A 21,072-nucleotide genomic window follows, 5' to 3' on the forward strand; every position below is an offset into this window, starting at 1 on the left:
GGGCCACCTCATGCTTCCTTATTTTCTGCCAGCTGTCTATATTTCCAAAAAAGCATCAAGCCCAGAGCCTGACCACAGAGTCTCTGAAATGGAGGCTGCTTCCTGCTCCTGGCGTGATGCTAGCAGGCAGCCAGCTCACCCCCTCATTCCCGGCTCTGTGTGTGAGGGCGCATATGTGCTCACACACCTACACACACAGACAGACACACAGGCACACAGAGACACACACACAGACGCACACACTGACACACATACAGAGAGACACACACACAGGCCTCCTTTATAGTCACATAAGATTCGGTATTTAGGTCCTACTATTATTTTTCAAATGTTATCTTTGGGGAGCCTTTCCCCTCCCCCCCCAGCTTCAAAGTGTCAGAGAGAACCCTGAGACAAGTATCTTAAGCTTGCAAGTGGGTGGGAACTTAGCTTGCTGGAAAGATGGGGCCAGACAGTCAGGAACACTGGAGTCTGCAGAAAGCTTTAACAAGAGTAGACTATTATCAGAGTTGGGGAGGATGGGTCCCTAGGCAGACTTTGAGGGAACTAAGAGATACCTGGTATTTTCCAGGTAGTCTGGAGTCCAGCCTTTATGTTTTGGCCTGGTTCGGCTTCTCTGCTATAGGGTCAGCACTGCCTGGCAGGACTGAGTTACCTTCAAATCTCAGTTGTGCGTACCATAGTCTGACTCACTGGCTTCCTATATTCATGTGCCTCGGACAATTTTCAATAGCTTTTCAGTTATGTGACCCTTGGTGAGGTCAATTTGAAGCTTCCTACAGAAATCTGTTCTTTTCTAATTTTGGTCCCTGGAGTGCCGTTTACATTAGCCAGTCGTGAGTGTTAGGCCATCCATCATGCAGTTCGATGCATCTCTGTCGGACCCAGGTACAAATTACCAAGTTTGAGCTGTCTGAAAACGGTTTGTGTTTGGCGAGAGGAATGAACAGGGCTGGCAACCACATCACTGAGGCACACTGAAGTTCCAAGCGAGGAGGTAAGCACCTTCCCCACCCCAGCCACACCAAAGGGGCCTCCTGGTCTCTCCAGGAAAGCGAAAGTGTCCTCTAACGGGGTTTAAGGTTTGGTCCTAGGGAGGAAATCTCCCCGGTGACAAAGCCGACCCACAATCCCTGGGGAAATTCCCATTGCTTTTCCTTCACCCATTAGTATCGACACATGGGTTTTGGGGATTGGTAATCATACTTTTTTTTTTTTTTTTTTGCTCAAATGCTCCTCTTGTCCCCAGCAGGCCTATGTATGATGGAAGGGGCCGGGGAATGGCACGGTAGGTACATGTTGCATGTGCTGGGTAGTTTTTGTTACCCCGACACAAGCTAGAGTCACATGGGAAGAGGGGACAGCAGTGGAGGAATCAGATTAGCCTGAGGATATGTCTATGGAGCATCGTCTCCATTAATTACTGATGGGGGAGGGCCCGGCCCATGGTGTGTGGGACCATCCTTAGACTGGTGGTCCTGGGTTCTGTAAGAAAGCAGGCTGAGCAAGCACGGGGAGCAATCAGTAAGCAGCGCCCTCCATGGCCTCCGCATCGGCTCCTGCCTCCGGGTTCCTGCCTTGAGTTCCTATCCTGACTTCCCTCCATAGTGGACTGACTCTAATGGGTCGTAGTTTTATCCCAGCAACAGAAAAGCAAACTAGGCTACTGCAGTATGTTAGGCACATGTCTGCTATCCTGGCACTAGGTGGTGGTGGATAGGGGGACAGGTGAGTTTCTGGAGCTCACCGGACAGCCAGTGTAGCCAAAGGCAAGCTTCAGGTTCAGTAAGAGACCCGGTTTCAAAATGTAAGGGCTACAGGGCAGCATTTGACATAAATCTCTAACGTTCACAGGTATGAGTACATATATGCTGTGCGTGCACACATACACACACACAGAACCAGAGCTAGGCTTTATCTTACTGGTCTTTCTACATTCTCTTGAGAAGTTGAGTTGACTGGATTAGAAGAGAGGTTTTATGGCTAGGGGTCAGTGAGGAAAAAAAAAACATATATATATATATATATATATATATATATATATCATACATATATATCAATCTTTCTACTTCTGGTATAAACAGGCATGTATTAAGCCAACATTTATTATTATATACAACACAGACATCAGCATTTTCTTTCTACCCAATGCTGCTCGCTTTGCTGAAAATGCTTACCTTCATATTCTAACTGATTTTGAAGTCTATGACTGGGTCCCCGCCCATAGCGAGTCCTCGGTAAAGAAACAACTGGTTCATAAGCTCCCAAGCCAGGAGCTAAGGCTTTGAGCAGATAAAGCCGTGGGTTTCATACTCATTCCTAATGTTTGCTGACTAGCATCTATGGGGGCTAGGCCCAGGCGCTGGAATCCGAAGCTAATTAGGTACAGAAAGCAAAGGTCATTTCGGACTGCCAGCCCCGTCCTGAGTAGCAGAAAGGCCTTGAGTAGAAGATGAAAGGGCTCAGGGTACGTTTCTGAAAATTAGAATCAATCGTGTGTAAGAGAACTCGTGCTATTTCGGGACAAATCTTTTGGACTGACTCGTAGGGAAATTCCAGATTTGGAGATTGTTTTTGATCCGCTGCTTTCTTGGTGTGCATTAGCACTTGGCTAAGAGAGCTTCACGGTCTTTCTAATCGATAACATTAACTCTCCCCACAGGCCTCAATCACAGATCCTCGCTTTTATGACCAAACAGAGAGTGATTTTAGCTTTCACTGGGACCATTCATTCTGAAACAAACACGGACTTCATTGACACGGGCCTTTTATGTATGACATCATGTCAATATATACAAAATCAGATGACCAAAACTGACCACATAGCCGCAAATGGTAGGGAGAAACAACTCAAGAGATTTCTAGTCACAGGGTAGATTCTCACTGCACAGGCTAGGTGCCAGCCCTCAGCCCTCACAAAGCCTCTGTCTCTCTCTCTCTCTCTCTCTCTCTCTCTCTCTCTCTCTCTCTCTCTCTCTCTCTCTCCTCGGCCTCAAGGCATCAATCAGTATCATGGAGTTTAGAGCCCTATAGCTCTGGGAGAAGCCACACTTAGGGTTACATCCAGTGCCCTTGCCCGATAACACCACACAGGCAGAGAACCAGCACCCCACAGAGTGAGCCAGTCCTCTTTGAGGTCCTCTGCTGGATGTCCAAGAACCATGAGCGTTGTGGACAAGCCTACACATACTCGACCTTCTGTTTTTAACAGACGAGGTAGTTCTATCCCAGACTCCAGAAATGTGTAGTGAGACAGACGCGTATCCCTTGGGTTCCACATCATCCTGGTTCATAGGGGAGAGGCCTGGGTCTGAGTGAGGATGTCCACCCTCATTGGTAGGAGGAGTACACACTACTGGCCCATGCGTCAAGATAACCAAAATATTCCAGAGGTCAGGGTGCGGAGACAGCGACTTTCTGTCTTTAACACTTTCCAGGTTGGTGGACAACTACACTCGGGGACCCTCACTTTGTTCCACTCAATGCTACTCTTTACGTCTATGGTTCTTACAGTAACGGAGTGAGGGTGGGGCTTATCTTCATTTCACAAATGAGAAAATGCACGCACAGGGTTGGGGAGATGGCTCACTGGTTGAAACTCTTACTGAACACACGTGAAGGGCCAAGTGTGGATCCCAAGAAACCCACATAAGGCACAATGGACCTGGCAGCTCCCTTGTAATTGCAGCCTTGGAAGATGGAGACAGCAGATCCCCAGAGCAAGCTTGCCAGCGAGGCTAGTTCCTCAGCAAGGAAAGGCACAGAACCTTACTTTCGCTGGTACAGGGATAGCTCTGAACTTCAGAGGACGCTGAGACAGGATGAGGTCTTTTAGGGTCCATCTGCTAGCCCTGTGGACGGGTGCCTGGGAAGAGCTCAGCTCTCAGGGGTTTTAAGTCAGCGCCCTGTCCCATTGCCTCTGAAGCTGCTCCCTGACCACGCTGAGAGAGCACTTCAATGCCTGACATCTCCAAACCTGAGGCATCAGCTTCTCACTGTGAAACTTAGTGGGCACAGGGAAGGGACACAGCCTTAGCAATTGCCCATAAAAGCCGGAGGGGTGGGGGTGGGGATGAAGAATGTGTTCTTGGCAGGCCGGTTGAAGGACCTGGGAAATCTGTCAGAGCATTTGTGGTACGTACTTCCCTGGAATTTCCCTGCGAGGGGTCCTGTGGACGGGCGGAAGGCTGGCCCTTATTTTCGTCTCCAGGTTGTTTCTTCCCTGCGTGCCACTCTCCACATGGCACTGACCCTGTCTCGCTGTCCCTCCTTTACGGAGATAGAGTGCTCTTAAGGGAGGAAATGTAAAGCCATGCAGCCCCATCCCACCTTCAGCATGGCTTTCAGACTTCCCCAGAGAGTGTGACACTATTCTCCTGGGAGCGCCACTCCGTGCGCACTCCTGTGCGGTACACCCTCCGTGTTCGTTATGTGGGACTACCGCTAGCAACGCAATGATGTCTCGCTGACATGCACCAATTTAACTGTGGGCGACACTGAACTACACACTGGCTGTGAAATGACTGCCTAGGCCCCGTGCATCTCCTGCCTGTACTCCCTGTCTTTTGCAGAGTCCCCGGGATGCAATAGTCAATAAAGGCTTAATAATGCCTAGCACAGCAGGGGATTTCCGGGACCCTTGTATCCGACAGGACGAGTCTATGTTCTCCACATTGATTATTAAAACATTTTGAATATCACCTCTGGCTTCTAAGTTCCCAAAACACACATTCTGTCTTAACCCCTTTGGCCTCTGCTTGTGCGGTTTCTTTGCAAACAGTATCCATTCTGGTAGCACCAGCCCTCTTGAGACCCTGTGCAGATCTAGGACTTTATTTTCTAACAAAGTCGCTGGCACAAAGGCAACCTCCTCTCTCAAAAAAAAAAAAAAAAAAAAAAAAAAAAAAACCGACGGCTTCTGGTCTTGCATTTAAACCCTTGTTAATAAGTTCTACATTTCTACACAGTAAATCCAGTCTACACAGTCCTGTGTGGTTAGCTCCTTCCAATGGGAGGCCTTGATTTAGTCATGCCGGAGCTTGGTGTCCCTGCTGGTACAGGGATGGCTCAGGAAAGTACAGAATCAATGACCTAGAAGCAGGTGCAGGTCTGAAGAATCCTATGGACCAATCAGTGCTAGGAAGAGACGGGTTGATAGGAGGGTCTGGGCAGCACTGAGCATCCTTCTCAAACAGTGCAATGTCACCTCAGTTGTGCGGAGCCTGTCTCTTCACCTGATGTGCTGTGGGCAGAGCTACCAGCCAGAATTGGCCAACATACTCTGACACTGTTTCTGACGTTTGCATCTCAAAGCTGCCTTTTTGGGTTTTAGCTTCTCATTACCTTGGGAAACACAGTTATAAGTCCCCGATCCATCTATTAGTCCTATATAGCTTATATACACATACATACCCATATACACAATACACATGCACACATACATATACATACATACACACATGCACAATACACCAGGAGCACACACAATACACACACGAGTACACACACACATATACAATACACACATATGTAATGATTAAAGAACGAGATACTTCTCCAGTACTTAGTACAAGACAGTTTTGCTGGGCACCTACCTGGCATGTAAATTCATAATATAACCCCTTTTTGGCACTATAATTAGCCTGGTATCACAAATGGAGCAATCACCACTGAGTGTGGTGTCATGATGTGTAAAAGCCACATAGTGGTAACTGAGCCGTCGAGGTAGCCTGGCTTCAGCACGCCTCTTCCTAATGTAATGTTTCATGTGTAACAGGAGTACAATATAGATCTGCACAATGTGAGCAGTGGGCCCCTGATCCCATCTGCTCCAACAGAAACTTTGGAAGGTCTGGGTATTCTCTAACTTCCGGGTGCTTTGAAGCTGTGAGAGCACCGTGTGTTACACAGCCCCAGCTAGCATGCATGGGGAATGACCAGCAGATGCAGCCTAAGTAGGAGGTGTGACTCCGAGGAGAAGAAAGGAAGGCTGGGAAGCAGCTCGGATACTTTCGGAATGGTAAACACCCTGCTATGGAAGAGGAGAGGCGAGGGTCTGTGTGAGTGTGCACACGGGTGCCCCATCAATACGGAGCAAGATGGTGGGGCGTCTTTTCTCTTTCCCTTCCTAGTGGCCTGACAAAGCCTGCCAGTCTTGGCTAGCCTCCATTTGTTAAGACCCCACAGCTTCCCCCGGCCTCCTGCATGGGGCAGGAGTGGGAGCCATTTGTCACTATCAGGAGATGTGCTGCACACAGCGGGGATGGCTTTCTTCCCTGCTGCCCCCGCAGCAAGAGCTGCAGATCTTGAAAAGATGCAGAACATGCACATTGCAAATAACCATTCATCATCGTGGCTGTGTGAGCCAGGGACAGGCCACTCTCCACATGGCACTGACCCTGTCTCGCTGTGGCTCCAGCCTCCCTTCCCTGCCTGGAACGTGAACAAGGAGCCTTTGAGGGGCTCGATCTGGGCTCCAGATAACCCTCAAACCCTGAGGTCTACTGTGGCTTGGGATAAAAGTTCCCTGAGACAATGCCCGACCTCTGCAGAGGCAAGATTTCCACACTGCTCTCAGCTGTCAGATGGCTGCCAAGATGGACCATAATCGTTAAACTATGAAAACAAGTTGCTGGGAGGAAATGAATACCAGCTTTCACTAGGGAAAGGCTTGCTTTCTTCTGAAGTAATTATAAAATTAAAATGTGATCATTTCTCTGTTGAGTCTAAAAAGCTTCCCGGCACCATCCACGGCACGACAGAAATGTCAGGGTTTGCAACAGAGCGGGACTGAGAAACCCTTCTACACCCCCAAAAACACCAGCCAGAGACGTCTGTGAGCAAATTTTCCAAAGACTGGGTTAAGGGCGACTCAGAGCAAAAGGAAGGGGAAAAGTAGAGTTTGAATTCTTCAATTACTCCATCAGAGTCCAGAGTCAAGCTGCTAGAAAATGCAGGCTTTCTCAGTAAGACTGATAATGCTGACTTAATTAGACCCACAGGCATGACCAACATATAAATTCAAGCCCCAGAGAAGGGCAGTGTCCCTTTAAAAGCTGCCTGGGGATCAGCAGGCAAGCTAATGAGTTGTGTCAGTAATGCAGCTTTATGAGGTGGTATGAGGGAGGAGAGAGCCTGCGGTTCCTGTAGCAGGGCTCCTGGCTTGATTCAATAAATCAATCTGTATTAAATGTGGGTGCCACTCTGGAGCTGGCATGGAGCCCTTCTCATGCGCTCACTCCCCTCTCCGTGACCTACCCGTATGTACTGATGGAGGGCAAGGAAGAAAGCAATAATCGAGAAGACAGAAGCTGCAGCTACAGTGTTTGTGCAACTCGACCCAGCGACCCCACACATCCACTCGACACTGTCTCCAGCCGGACTCTCTTTCCAGAAAATGTGGTCTTTTTATCGTTAAAAGCAGAAGGCTGTGGGGCTGGGTCATTCACGACTGAGCTGGGCTTCTAGGCTGTAGACTGTGGATAAAGGTTACCCGAAATGGGACCAAAAGTCTTGGAAATGAACTTATTTTTTTTTTTTTTAAATCAATCTTCAGGGTCTGAACTACTTCCCAAGAAGTAAAAGAAAAAGCAAGAAGGAAAGTAGCAACATCTGGTAGCAGCCTAGAGGGCGGTGGGGAGAGGCTAAGAGAGGGAAAGGGAAGAGAGGGAGGGAGGAGGAGGGAGAGGGAGGAAGGGAGAGGGAGGGAGAGGAGGGAGAGGGAGGGAGAGGGAGGGAGAGGAGGGAGAGGGAGGGAAGGGGAGGAGGAGGGAGAGGGAGGGAGGAGGAGGGAGAGGGAAGGAGAGGAGGGAGAGGGAGGGAGGGGGAGGAGGAGAGGGAAGGAGGAAGGGAGAGGGAGAAGAGGAGGGAGAGGGAGGGAGGGGGAGGAGGAGGGAGAGGGAGAGGGAGAGGGGAGGGAGGAAGGGAGAAGGAGGGAGGGGGAGGAGGAGGGGGAGGGAGGAGGGGAGAAAGCTACTGATTTGGGCTGCTGAGCTAGGCTTCCCTTCATGGTCTGTAGCACACAAAGGCACAGCTGGGGATGAGTTAGTCATTCCTAAACACCTGACAGAAGCCCCTGGACATTTGAAGGTGGAGTGAAGCCCATCCCCCAGCTGCCTTAGTCAGGGGGCCTCTTCTCTGGCTTTCCCTACTATCCACCCATCCACCCACCCACCCACCCATCCATCCATCCATCCACCCATCCATCCATCCATCCACCCACCAACCCATCCACCCATCCATCCACCCACCCACCCACCCACCCACCCACCCACCCATCCACCCACCCACCCACCCACCCATCCATCCATCCACCCACCCACCCACCCACCCATCCATCCATCCATCCATCCATCCATCCATCCATCCATCCATCCACCCACCAACCCATCCATCCATCCATCCACCCACCAACCCATCCATCCATCCACCCACCCACCCACCCATCCACCCACCCACCCACCCACCCATCATCCACCCACCCACCCACCCATCCACCCACCCACCCACCCACCCACCCACCCACCCACCCATCCATCCACCCACCCACCCACCCACCCATCCATCCACCCACCCACCCACCCACCCACCCACCCACCCATCCATCCACCCACCCACCCACCCACCCATCCACCCACCCACCCACCCATCCATCATCCACCCACCCACCCACCCACCCATCCACCCATCCATCCATCCATCCATCCATCCATCCACCTATCATCTATATCCACCCACCCATCCATCTATCTTTATCATCTATCTATCCATCTATCATGTATCCATTACACCTATCAATCTATCCATCCATGATCTTGAATTTCTAATCCCCCTTCTACCTCCCAAGAGCTGGCATTATAGACATGTACCACCGTGCCCAGTATACATGGTGCAAGAGATTAAACCCAGGATTTCATACATGGTCGGCAAGTACTTTAGCCACCAAGCCACATGCCTAACTCTCTGCTCAGCTGCTCAGACGCCTTACACTGTTGGGATGTTCACTCCCTCTAAAACCTTGCTCTTACTCCCATCATCGAGACCACAGCTCAGGCCAATGGAACTTTCTGGATTATATAAATGTTCTGTTCTGCATGATCCAATTCAGTGGCCACTGGCCAGGTGTGGCCACTGAGCAAATGACATGTGGCTAGTGAGACTTGGTGAATTAATTTTTAATTTTATTTATTTTTCATCTAATTGAAGTTTAAGAGGTCCCATGTGGGTACTGGATGTTGTGTTTGAGAGCACCGAAAAGTGGAGAGATTTCCTTTGCTTTCATCGAAGTAGGCAGTGCTGAGTGGAAAAAAAAAGACTTTGTTTCCCAGTGGGAAAAAAAATCCCCATTTGCTCACAGCTTTAAGGAAACAGAGGAGGGGGAAATTATCCCGACACATCATTAACATAGAACTGTTAGATGTTTAAGGGTTGCAAAACATGAGAATAAAAGGATAATGTCTCTGGATTCCACCTCTGCCAGAAGCTCATAAGGGCAGAGCCTTACCCAAGCCCCCTCTGGACACAGAGTTTGGCAGCGATGGGCATTTTACCAATGAGATGCTTCGGCAGAGCAAAACATGTCAATAAGCCATGTGACCTCATGCTGCCAGCTACCCCACCCCCTACCCCCACCCTTCCACTGCCCTTTCAACCATTGTGAACATGAAACTTAGGGGGCTTTGCTTCAAGGAGGAAGTCTGGTATACACTGCTTCTGCCCAGAACCATCTGGAAGAAATCTCACATTTGCATGGTGGACTTTTCTTCTTTGACCCTTGCCCTCTCTACAAATCCCATCATCCCCAGAACAGCTGCTGGAGAACCTGGCCCGATGCCAGGGGTGAGGTCTCATCCCTCTCCCACGCCAATGTCATCCGGGGCCCGGCACCCCATGTGGCTGGAGAACACGGATCCTTACATGAGAAAGCAAAATCGCCACAGTCCCAGGAGCAGGGACCTGGTGCCACGGAGCCAGCTGTGAGAAACTGTTGTTTCAAGCTAGTAACACGGATGCCTGCCAGCAAATTACAGCCCAAGACAGCTCAGAGGGTTGCGGGGTTGGGCCTCGGAGCTCTCCAGCTGACACAATGCCAGCTCGGGGTACATCCTGCAAGAGCAGCTTGACACAAAGGGCCAGGGGGGGAAGGAGAGGTAGCAGCTTGGGGACTCTGGCACAGAAGGTGAGAACTGAGTGGGTGATGGGGGCAGCAAGGGAAGGCCACACCAGGGACACCCTTGGGGCTGCTGTGCTCAGACAAAGCCTTTGTAAATCAAGCTGCAGAGCAAACTATCGCACAGGGGGGAGGGAGGGAGGGAGGGGCGGGGAGCCCGGGAAGCAACCAATCTCATTATGATGGGCCTGGTGACAATAACCTTTTGTCCTCTAAACAATCTGGGCCTGCCAAGCCGCTCCACAGTCTCCGAGAAAGCAAGACGGTGGGAGAGAAAGGGTCCCTGTCAGGAGGCAACAGACTCATCTTTAATTATGAGACAAGGCTTCCCAGAGCTGACATCCCCTCCTGCACTTCCTCCCTGCTGCAGACAAGCCACAGTATGCTGGCGCAGGGCTCCCCTAATGAGAGGCGTCAGTTCCCTCTGCCTGGGTTCTTTGGGGATGCGGCGGAACCACCCCACCATCCCCGAAAGCATTCCAGGGCTCTGGGTGAAAAGGCGGAAGCATTTCAGTTGAATTTGACTACGGGCCTCACACTGGGAGTGAGAAAAGTCACCGCCTTGCAGTTCCTGAGACGCATTCTTTCAGGACCGCTGAGGAGATAGCCCTGTGATTCGGGTCCACTACATTCCTTTCTTTTTGGGGGGGGGGGAGGAAGCAGGTTTCTTTGTGTAGCTCTGGCTGTCCTGGAACTCGATCTGTAAGCCAGGTTGACATCGAACTCACAGAGCTCTCCCTCCTGAGTGCTGGGATCAAAGGCATGCACCTCTGCTACAACGCACTGCTTACATTTCAGTCAGCTCTCAAAACCTGAGTAAAGATACCTGCTCTTACCCTGTAGGGGTGGGCAGATACTTACATTCCAATTGGTGATGCAACATTGCAGTTACAAAATAGCAATGGAATAATTTTACGGTTGGGGGGGGGTCACCACAACAAGAGGAACTGTGTCAAAGGGCTGCAGTGTTAGGAAGGTTGAGAACCAGTGACCTAGGGGGACCTTGGCTGCCATATTAGCCAAGAAGGAGTCTTGAAGCCAGGTTCTTCGAGTTCTAGTCTGTAGTTTGACACTGTGTATCGACAGAAGCTGAGCACACTACACATCCTTCTGGGTCTTGACTGGCTGGAGCGAAGAGTTAGAAACAAGGGGGGCCCATATTGTCATTGGCAGGGCAAAGAAGTAGATGGTCGTACGCACCTGAAGCCATCTGTCTCCAACCACATACTACCCCTTTCTCATACTAGTCCCGCAACCATGAGCACGTTAACCTTTGCGCCTCAGGGTTCTTTACCTATGAAATCTACTGAGTACACTGGCCTACTTTAATAGTAAAATCTGAGGGTTAGATAAAGCTTTCATCACAGGGCTTGGCCTGCAGCTCCTCCAGAACCTGACAGCCAGCCATAGTGGAAGCAAAAAAAAAAAAAAAAAAAAAAAAAAAATCTACACAACCAAGCATTTCCTGCAAGGATTTACCTGCACAGGAGCATGTTAGCCGAATCAGAGAAATGAGTTCATAGCCCAAGGCTACCTTGGGAGCCAAGAAACACAGGGCTTGGCCAGATAAGGAATCATTTGCATCCTGGAGAGGATACCCTCCCATTGCTCAGCAGTCAGGCTTCACTGGGAAAAGAAACAGGCTGCAAAACAGGCTCCCGCCTTCTTGTAAATTAACCTTGCAACCCTTTCTCCTTTACAGATGGCCGAGAAAGCTTCTCAAACACCTCAGAGTGACTCCTGGGGCCAGGGCTTGGAGCTCAGTTAGTGGAGGGCTTACCCGGCATGTATAAATAAAGCCCTGAGTTCCCACCTTCAGGACTGTAAAAATCAGGGGTGATGTCACACACCCACAATCCCAACACTTGGGAGGAAGAGACAGGAACGATCAGAAGTGTCACCCTGCTGTCTAACTGTCTCAGTTCCCCCTGAGCCTGGGGCACCATGACAGAACACTTCCTTAGGGTACACAAGGCCTGGCTTCCATCTCTAGCTACACAGCAAGTCCTAGGCCAGCTTAGCCTATGCGGGATCCCCTTTTCAACAGCTCCCCACAAAAACCAACCAAACAAGCTAAACATCAGCAGCAACAAACCAATTCTTGGTCGGAAGCTCTTTGCTAGAGGGTGAAGCACAAGATTATCCTAGTGGGGCGGAAGTGGGATTTACGCAGGCCGTGGTGTAAACGGGTTTTAAACGTCACAAATTCGTTCATCTAACAAGGATAGAAAGGGCTTTTCCCTACGCCTCCCCCAGTCTCATTTTCAAATCAAAAGAAAGAACAGGTAGGAAGCGTCCACAGATCCTGCTCACAGCCAAGCCTGGAAGTCAGCAGCCACACTGGCAATTACCTCGGGAACAACTCAAATTCTGACGGACTGAAGCCATTCTCAGTCCTGGCTACTCAATTATTTAGTGTGTTCAGTGAAGTCCCACGCAATTAAAAGCAGCTCATGAGCTCCCTGCAGTGCCACACTAACACACTCGGAGAGGGGGAAGGCAGAGAAAGGGTTTCTCTGAACCACGCCCAACAAAGGGCCCGCCCACCCCCACCCACTGCTCTGTGAAGTGCGTAAGAAGTCGGACAGAATCGAGTTCCGGAGCTCACTTTTAAAAAATTACAAAATGAAGGCACTTTGGCCTTGTTAAAGGGAAAGATATATGAGCCACTCAAAAAAAAAAAAAATTTAAGTATAGTTTCAAGAGACTGAAAAAAAGGAACCTTAAAAAAAATATAAACCCCTAACCTTATCATCCAGTTTGAGTGAATAGTTACAGCCTCTGAAGGCGTCTTGTCCATCGAAGTGATGACACCTTTCCTCCCAAGTGCTTTCTTGAGAGCCAGAAAGAGACATTACGCTACCTCTCCACCCCAGTTAACTAACACAAGTATCTGCCACAAAGACACTCTTCCTAGAATAACAGAGGCACAGCATTGATTCTTAGGGTTTCCATCAATTCCTACTTCTGGTCTGGAAAGAATAAGCACACAGCCTTGTCTCAATCTCAACATATTTCAAGGCAACCTCAGCCTGCCCTTTGGGTTGGCGGGCCCCTCACCATCAGGGGAATCCACCCTCCTTCATCCTGTGATACCTGCAGCTGCTTGCTTCTGTGTGACAAACACTGGTCATGTCTCGAAAGCAGAGAAGACATTTAAATGGACCACCAGAGCTGCTCTGACTTACTCCTTGGATTTAGACCCATGCCATTTTGTCTCCTGTCCATTTTCGTTTTTACTAGGTTGGGAGACCACACACTCTATATATATCATGTGTATCTATATATACCTATCTATGCCCATTTTCCCTCTGTGTACCCCGAGTCTACCCCTCACCTTCCCTAATATGACCTGAAAACATTTCCATTTAATTGTCCCCAGGAATACACACGAGCTGCTTCTATCATCCCACAGTAAATCTAAATTGCTACCGGCTTCCCACGTCTGCTTCGATCCAAGCTAGGCCTGTTGCCATCATCTCTCTCCTGTTTAGATATTTCCCACCTCATCACTTTAGAGGGACCCCCCCCCTTCCCGTGCTTACAACTGCACACACTCATCACCCTCCTTGCCGCATTTCCAAATTCTGTAACACTGACATCTCAACCCCTCTATGTATTTCCAAATCACAGTCACCTTTACCTTACACTTGATTTTTAATGAGAGATGCTCATTTTCCTGACTGGACTCAAGTGAATCAGAGGAGGTAAGGACAATAACTCCAGGGCTTAAAAACCCACAGCTGCAAATATCAGGAGCCCTTCTGACTCCTACCCCGTTTTAGGGCTGGGACAAATCTTTGGGGCTCTCTGAGCCACACGGTCTCTGAGGGCTCCATAACCCACAGTAAGTATCCCATGGCACTTGAAGGCAGCCACACTGCTGAAACAAACAGGCGTGTGGCCTTTAAACCCTAGTCTACAGAAACAGGGGGCGGGCAGACGGTTCCCCAGTCATGGTTTACCGATTTCATCCGAGAGGAAGAAAGGGGCTGGGATCTGCTTCTTCGCCTAGCGAAAGACAAAAACACAAACAAACAAGTCCCAGAGGACAAACAGAGGCCCAGGCTCTATCGTCCTTGTACCCAAGGGCCACGCTCACCTGTTACAACTGTCGACCATGAAGAAGAGATGCTAACAATACATTTGCTGCCTGTGCTGGCGAGAAAAGAGCAAATTGTCTCAACCTCCAGTGTCCCTCAGGTTGGCTCGAGGCCCCTCCCAAGGGTCTCAGGGCGGCAGAGCTCATGGCGGGCAGCGTTTTCTCACTCCAACCTCCCGTCCCGTAACCCACCGTCCTGCCTGTTACCCGTGAATGGGGTCTTAGTCAGCATAGTCCACTAACTGCTCAGCTGTAGACCAAGGCCTTGGTGCTTGGGCAGGTGTGTTTAGGGACTAAGGCAACCATGTCAGGAGTTATTACCTCGTCCTCAATGTGCTGAAACATAGCCAGCACATTGTAAGTGTGGGTTCAATCACCTGCAGTCGGAAAATACATTTTTGAAACTACCTAGTGAAAATACCCAGATATTTTTCTTGCCACTATTTCCTAAATGATATAACAACCAAGTATATAGTATTTACACTGAGTATTACTCATTTTAACTTGTCTACAAGGACCTGAAATAGAGACTAAATGCAAACACTCTGCCGTTTCCTATAGGGAAACCGGACATCCTCAGATTTCTATACTGGTAGCTAGCTAATTAACCTCTATGGATACTGAGGGACTCCTCTAAAGAAATCAGCTTATCTCTCCCAGGCTTCCCAAAGTTTCTCCACTTCACCCATGGGAAAAAAATGGGCTCCCAGGTTAGTTTATCCACCATTGTTCATTCAGGAAATCAAGAGTTGTGATTCAAACTCAAGCCAGCGTGGCTTACTAGGTCACATTCCTTTAATCTCTTTGATTGCCCCGCCCTAAAAATATAAAGCATAATACATTTTAAAAGCCTCCACAAGATTGTGTTATGTGAATCAAGGAATTAGTCAGGTTCGTGACTGAGCATTGGTCCTCCATGGCTGTGGGCCCTTGTCTGTCCTCCACCTAGAGCCCAGGGCCCCAGCTGCATTTGAATTGGTGGCTTTATATGGTGGCAGGTGGTGTGAGGAGTGCTCTTACCAGCCTGTCATATTAAAGTCCCTGTACAGCATCTTCTTCCCAAGTTCTTTCCTCTGCACTCTCCTTGGAAACTCCAAATGTGTGAACTCATTTCCCAGCAAGTGAGGCTGCATGAATGCCTAAGAGCAAAAAGAAAAAAAATAATAAATAAATAAAGGAAAAAAAAAAAAAAAAGCCACACACAGATTTCAGAGGACAAAAGAAAACTTGAGTATGTTTTGCAAATTGAGACAAGCCTTAGTTCAAAAACCAGGAAAACTGTCTCCCATTCTGAGGGAAGTAAATACATGCATTTCCGAATTTGAACACTAATAGAGATGAGTAAACAAAAACTTCCAAGGGCTATTGCTGTTGGATTTGACAAGTTAATTGTAATCAACGGCATGCATAGCTAATGGCTTGGGGGAGAGCACAGGCTTTTCAAAGTCGACCTTGCAGTTTGGTTTCCACCTTCTGGAAAACATGTTGGCTAGACTGAAGGCCAGCGAGCTTACTCTGACCTCTCCCTTGCCCCCTGCCCTCTCTTAGCAGTACCCATGGATTTGCCTCTGAGAGCTGCATGTGGGGTTCCAGAACACCCAAGAGACAGCCAGATCCCCCACAGTGGGGCTGGATACTGGACAGGAGACTCCTGCTGGGCCCACCCTCCTCCAGTTTGCTCTGTAGTCTTTTGCTAGACTATTCCAGAACAGATGGCTTCTCCCATTCCCTGCACATCTCTGTTCACATTACAAAAGCCTCCGGACAAACAGCCACATGCATGGTTGCTTTGAGGCAGCAGTCTCGCCGTTATACTCCAAATCCAAATCTAGTTATCTAAGAGATGAACTGCTCACATTCTGACTTCCCCGCCAAAGCTACAAACCCTGGTACCTGTGTTAGATCCTTCCCACATCCTGCCCAACTCCCGCATGAGAGCGCTGTGATGGTGGATTGCTCTCCTCACATCGGGGATGAGTGGGCAGTGTACATCATGGCCAACCACTGCAGGAACATAAGGGATCCCATGGTAGAGCAGATGGCCACACCCTCCGTTAACTGGTACAAGTTCAGTATCCCCTCTCTGAAATGCTTAGGGCAGGAAGTCTTTGAGGAGAGGGATGGGGCGCAACTGGAATATTTCCAGAAACATAATGCGAGATCCCAGGGATGGGACCCAAGTTTACATTAAATTCATTTATGATTCAGACACACCTTACACACAGTCTGAAGGCAATTTCATACAGGGTTTTCAGTGTGTGCTCTGACTGCAGCATGTCACTCGAGGTCCAGGGTGGAATTTTCCACCTAAGGCATTATGTCAACACTCAGAAACTGTCAGGTTGGGGAGCATTTCTGGTTTTAGATTTTGGGATTTTAGGGATGTTCAACCTACAACAGGTATTTCCCATAGCCTCATTCCCAACGAGACAGGCAGGAGGTCTGAGGGTGAAGAGATTTTTGTCTTCCTGCCTGTCCAGTGGGACTCAAATGGCTCCGGATCTGGTGGGAGCCCTGGCTGCTTTGAGGAACTCTGATAGGTAATGGGGAGCTCCAGTACTGGGGGGGGGGTTCATGAAGAGAAGCTCCCCTGGGAAGGAAGGAAACTAATATGTAATAGGGCCAGTAGGCATTGGAGCCATCGAGCTCTGTATTCATTAATTTTGTGATCTTAATGAGTTATTTAATTCCCTGAGCCTTGGTTTCATTGTCTCTACAGTGACATTATTACTGACATTTTCTTAATTAGATATCTTAAATATTCTCATCATGGTTGTCTTTGCTCATGAAAAATAACTAGGGCTGGAGAGGAGGCTAAGTAGGTAAAGTCCTTGATGCATGAGGATGAAGGCCCAAGTTCAAGTCCCTAAATCCATGTAGAGCTGGCATAGTAATGTGTGTTGGCAATGCCAGTTTTCCCAGGGTGAGACGGGAGGCTAAGGGACAGGAGAACCCTCGGAATCTGCATCCCAGCCAGATAAACTGGTGAGTAGGCCCTGTCTCAAACAAGGTAGAAGGGGAGAAATGACACCTGAAATTGTCCTCTGACCCCCACACAGTCACTATGACCCATCGCGCACGCGCGCGCGCACACACACACACACACACACACACACACACACACACACACACGGCAACTTTTATATCCATTTAATGAGTTTTTGTTTGTTTCTTTTTTTTCGAGACAGGGTTTCTCTGTGTAGCTTTGGTGCTCAAAGATCTGCCTGCCTTTGCCTCCCGAGTGCTGCGATGAAAGGCGTACGCCACCACCGCCCGGTCATTTAATGATTTTTATGCTCCATGCTTCCTGAATTCTCTTATCACATCCTTACAAAAGTCTTAGGGCAGGAGGAACCATTACTTAATTTGTGAGCCCCAGAACAAAGTGACTGTATAGAGAAATTCAAGACAGGGATAGCTGTGAATAAAACTAAATACAAGGCCCAGTGTGACTACATGAATGATGTGCCCATGTGGCAGCCACGCCCAATGTGTAGTTAGGATTTTCTATCAGCACTGATCGCCAAACCAAAGGATAGGGCTGGGCGGTTATGGCACACACTCGGGAGCAGACACAGGGGATCCCTTTGTGTTTGAGGCAAGTCCCAGGACAGGCAGGGATACACAGAGAAAACCTGCCTTAAATAACAAACAAACAAAGAAAGGAACCCCTCCCCCACCCCAATAAAACAAACAAATGAAAAAAAACTAAAGACTAAAGAACAAAAGTTTAAGTTTAGTGCTAATAAACAGGAGTGTCTCCATGTACCCTCATCCTCTTCTGGAACTCTGAGGCCCTATCAGGGTGGAGGTTTGGTCCATTTCCTATCTCCAGGTGGGACTTGACTCCTTATCTCACTCAACAGTACTACAAAGCCTGTGACACAAACTCAATTTTAAAAACAGGGAACAGGGCCTGGCCTGGAGAGATGACTCAGCAGTTAAAAGCACTTGTTGCTCTCATACAGGACCCTGGTTGGGTTCCCAACACCCACATGGGGCCTCCCAATCATCCATAACTCCAGTTCCAGGGAGGTCAATGCCTTTTTCTGACCTTTGCATGTAACAGGCATTCATGTAGAACATTCTCCAAGTATACACACATGTGACTAGCCTCAGAAGACACAGCTTTCCTTTGGCTCTTTGTCCTATGTCATATGCAATTTATATTAAATAACTTTTGGGCTTTTTTATACTGCCCTCTATGACCAGGTCATCAGCTATGAACCCAGCAATGGGTAAGAAAGTCAAACTCTCCCTTCTTCCTCAGGGGCGAGTGCACAGAGGTCCAGGCACTTTGTTTCCTAACAGAAGGGTGAGCAGGGCCTTGGATGGGGTTTTAGCCAGCTACCCTTGTGCCCACTTCGGCCAGCATTCATTTACCTGGGGAGGTCTACCAGATGGCTTGTTGACGCAGATGTCCCTGGGTTAGCTGGCAACTCCTCAGACACCCTGCTATGTCCTGGAGCTGCTACAGCTGTCCGAGTCACCAGGACCAAGGGAGCCTAAAGTTGAGCCACTTCTGACAAGGAGTTCTCCCCTGCCCCCCCCCCCCCCACTGAAAGCTTGTCACAGAGAGACTACAAGCTGTAGTCTCTCCAATGGTAACAGGAAAGTGCTCTATTTCATCCCGTCCAAAAGGACATTTATTAGATGCGACATCACTCTTCCACACCTCAGGGAGAAAACTAGGGCTGCCGCCTAAATCGTATACCATGGTCTTTTACCATTTCAAAATAAAATTTTACTCTTTTTGGAAGAGTTCCTTTAAGAGAGCTTTTTACCATCTATCAATTTGGATATATAGATTAAATCATGTGTGTGCTGTTGGTACATAAGCATGCAGGGGTACATGCCTGTGCTTGCCCATGCAGAGATCAGGCAAGGTGTGCAATGACTTCCTGTCACTCTCCCTTAATGCCCTGAGGCAGGGTCTCTCACTGAACAGCACTTTGGTGGTGGCTGGACAGAGAGAACTCTGGGGGAATCTGTCTCTTCCCATCAGTGTTGGGGCTACAAACATGTGTAGTCATGCCTGGCTTTTTACATGGGTATTGAGGACTTGAACTTAGGTCTGACTGCTTGTAGAGCAAGAGCTCTCACTCACTGAGCCATCTTCCCAGTCTGGTCTATACGCAGTATGGGATGTATATGCAAAGTTCAGATACTCTACATAACGATATGGCTACAAACCTCGGTACACCCGATTGAAGTGCATTTAACAGTTCTAGCCCACTGCACACTGTAGTGTAGCAACACAATATACACTGTGTCTCCATTGATAACCCCAGTGAGTTCATGATTGGCAGAAGTTAGGGCTTGCCGACACTGCTGCCCAGCATTGTGAGAGGTGAAATCACCCATTTGTAGCTTAGAAAAAGGTAGAAATTCAAAATTCAGCTGGTTGTGGTTCGTGCCTATAATCCTAGCACAGGAGGCTGAGGCAGGGGGATCACAATTTGAACTACATAGTGGTTTTCTATCTCAAAACAAAACAAAACAGAATTTAAACTTTGAAGTGTGGGTTCTATTGTCTGTGTTTGGCTTTCACACTATGCTCAGGTTGAGAAGCCCGCAGCCTAACTATCAATGAAGGGCCATCTTTCTGCTGCTTGAAACTCGCCCGCAACTGTTTCGCATTAAGCATCCCACAGCTCTCATTGTGTTCCTGTTCAGAATCAGGAGGCTCACGGTTTTCACCACATCCTGTGTCTCATGACGCATCATCGACACTGCGCCTCCTCACCAACCGCAGCATAGCCAACACCTCAAAAGCTTAGCGACTGTCTTCCACAGCCAGCTGACTCCTACTCCAGGAATGCGGCTAGCCACGACTAGTTCCTGCCCAACTCACTCTTTCCACAGAGCCAGTTGGATCTAAAGAAGATTGATGGATGGTTTCTTCATCGGGAGGAATTTCCCCCTAGACACTGGTCAACCACCACGGTCGGACACACAATCCTAGAACTTGGCACACTCAGAAGATGGCAAGAACACAAACTGTCTCTCCCTTGGCCCTTCTCACCGATAGCAGGTCAGGTGGTAAGACTCCTACTGCAGAGACACCCTCCTACATGTGAAGGGATGCACCACCGGAGAAGGTAAACAAACACACCCTTCAAACTAGTGAGAGGGGTCAGTGGGCAGAGGCCCAGCAACCTGAGTTCAATCCCTGGATCCTACAAGGTAGCAGGACGGCCATGACCTCTGCCCTCCACACAGGCTCATACTCAAAATACATAAACAATCTCCAAATTGTTTTTAAAAGTCTTGTGAAGTTTTCCTTGTTTATTCCTATTCGATAACCCCACTATCAAACCCCACATCTCCCATGGATGCTTGTCTGTTCTTTAATATTTTTTTCTTTATTTTATGTGCGTGTGAGGGCGCCTGCAAAAATGGACATGTATTATACATGTGCCGGGTGTCCAAAGAGGGCAGAACCGGACGGGCAGTTGTAAGATGCCCAGCGTGGGTGCTGGGAACCAAACCTGGATTTTCTACAAGTGCAATAAGTGCTTGTAATCACTGAGCATCTCTCCAGCCCCATGCATCTACTCTCTACCAGACCTAAGCAGAAGCGTACACACTTGTGTGTTTCTTTGACTCTTATTTTCTTATAAGGTGATGCATCTTTATGTGACATACCGTGTGTGTGGAATAACACCCGTATTAGATAAATTTCTATCTTATTTCCTGTCAATCTATCAGTACAGGGCCCTCACAATGGAGCTCACAAAGGGATGGCAGAGGAAGCTGTTCCTTCTTTATATAGGTCTACTCATTTATGCCTGCACCTGTA

General features: G+C 48.7%; 1 protein-coding gene across 1 annotated transcript in view; it reads right to left on the bottom strand.

Annotated features, from left to right (window-relative positions):
- The window catches only part of Ppm1h (protein phosphatase, Mg2+/Mn2+ dependent 1H), a 224,580-nt gene that overhangs the window by 42,406 nt on the left and 161,102 nt on the right, over window positions 1-21,072 (bottom strand). The window contains exon 6 of the mRNA XM_051176161.1: window positions 15,291-15,409. Within this exon, the coding sequence (XP_051032118.1) occupies window positions 15,291-15,409 (119 nt within the window). The remainder of the gene's footprint in view (window positions 1-15,290; window positions 15,410-21,072) is intronic.

The sequence above is a fragment of the Phodopus roborovskii genome, unplaced genomic scaffold (genome assembly GCF_943737965.1).
Source record: "Phodopus roborovskii unplaced genomic scaffold, PHOROB, whole genome shotgun sequence".
Lineage (NCBI taxonomy): Eukaryota > Metazoa > Chordata > Mammalia > Rodentia > Cricetidae > Phodopus > Phodopus roborovskii.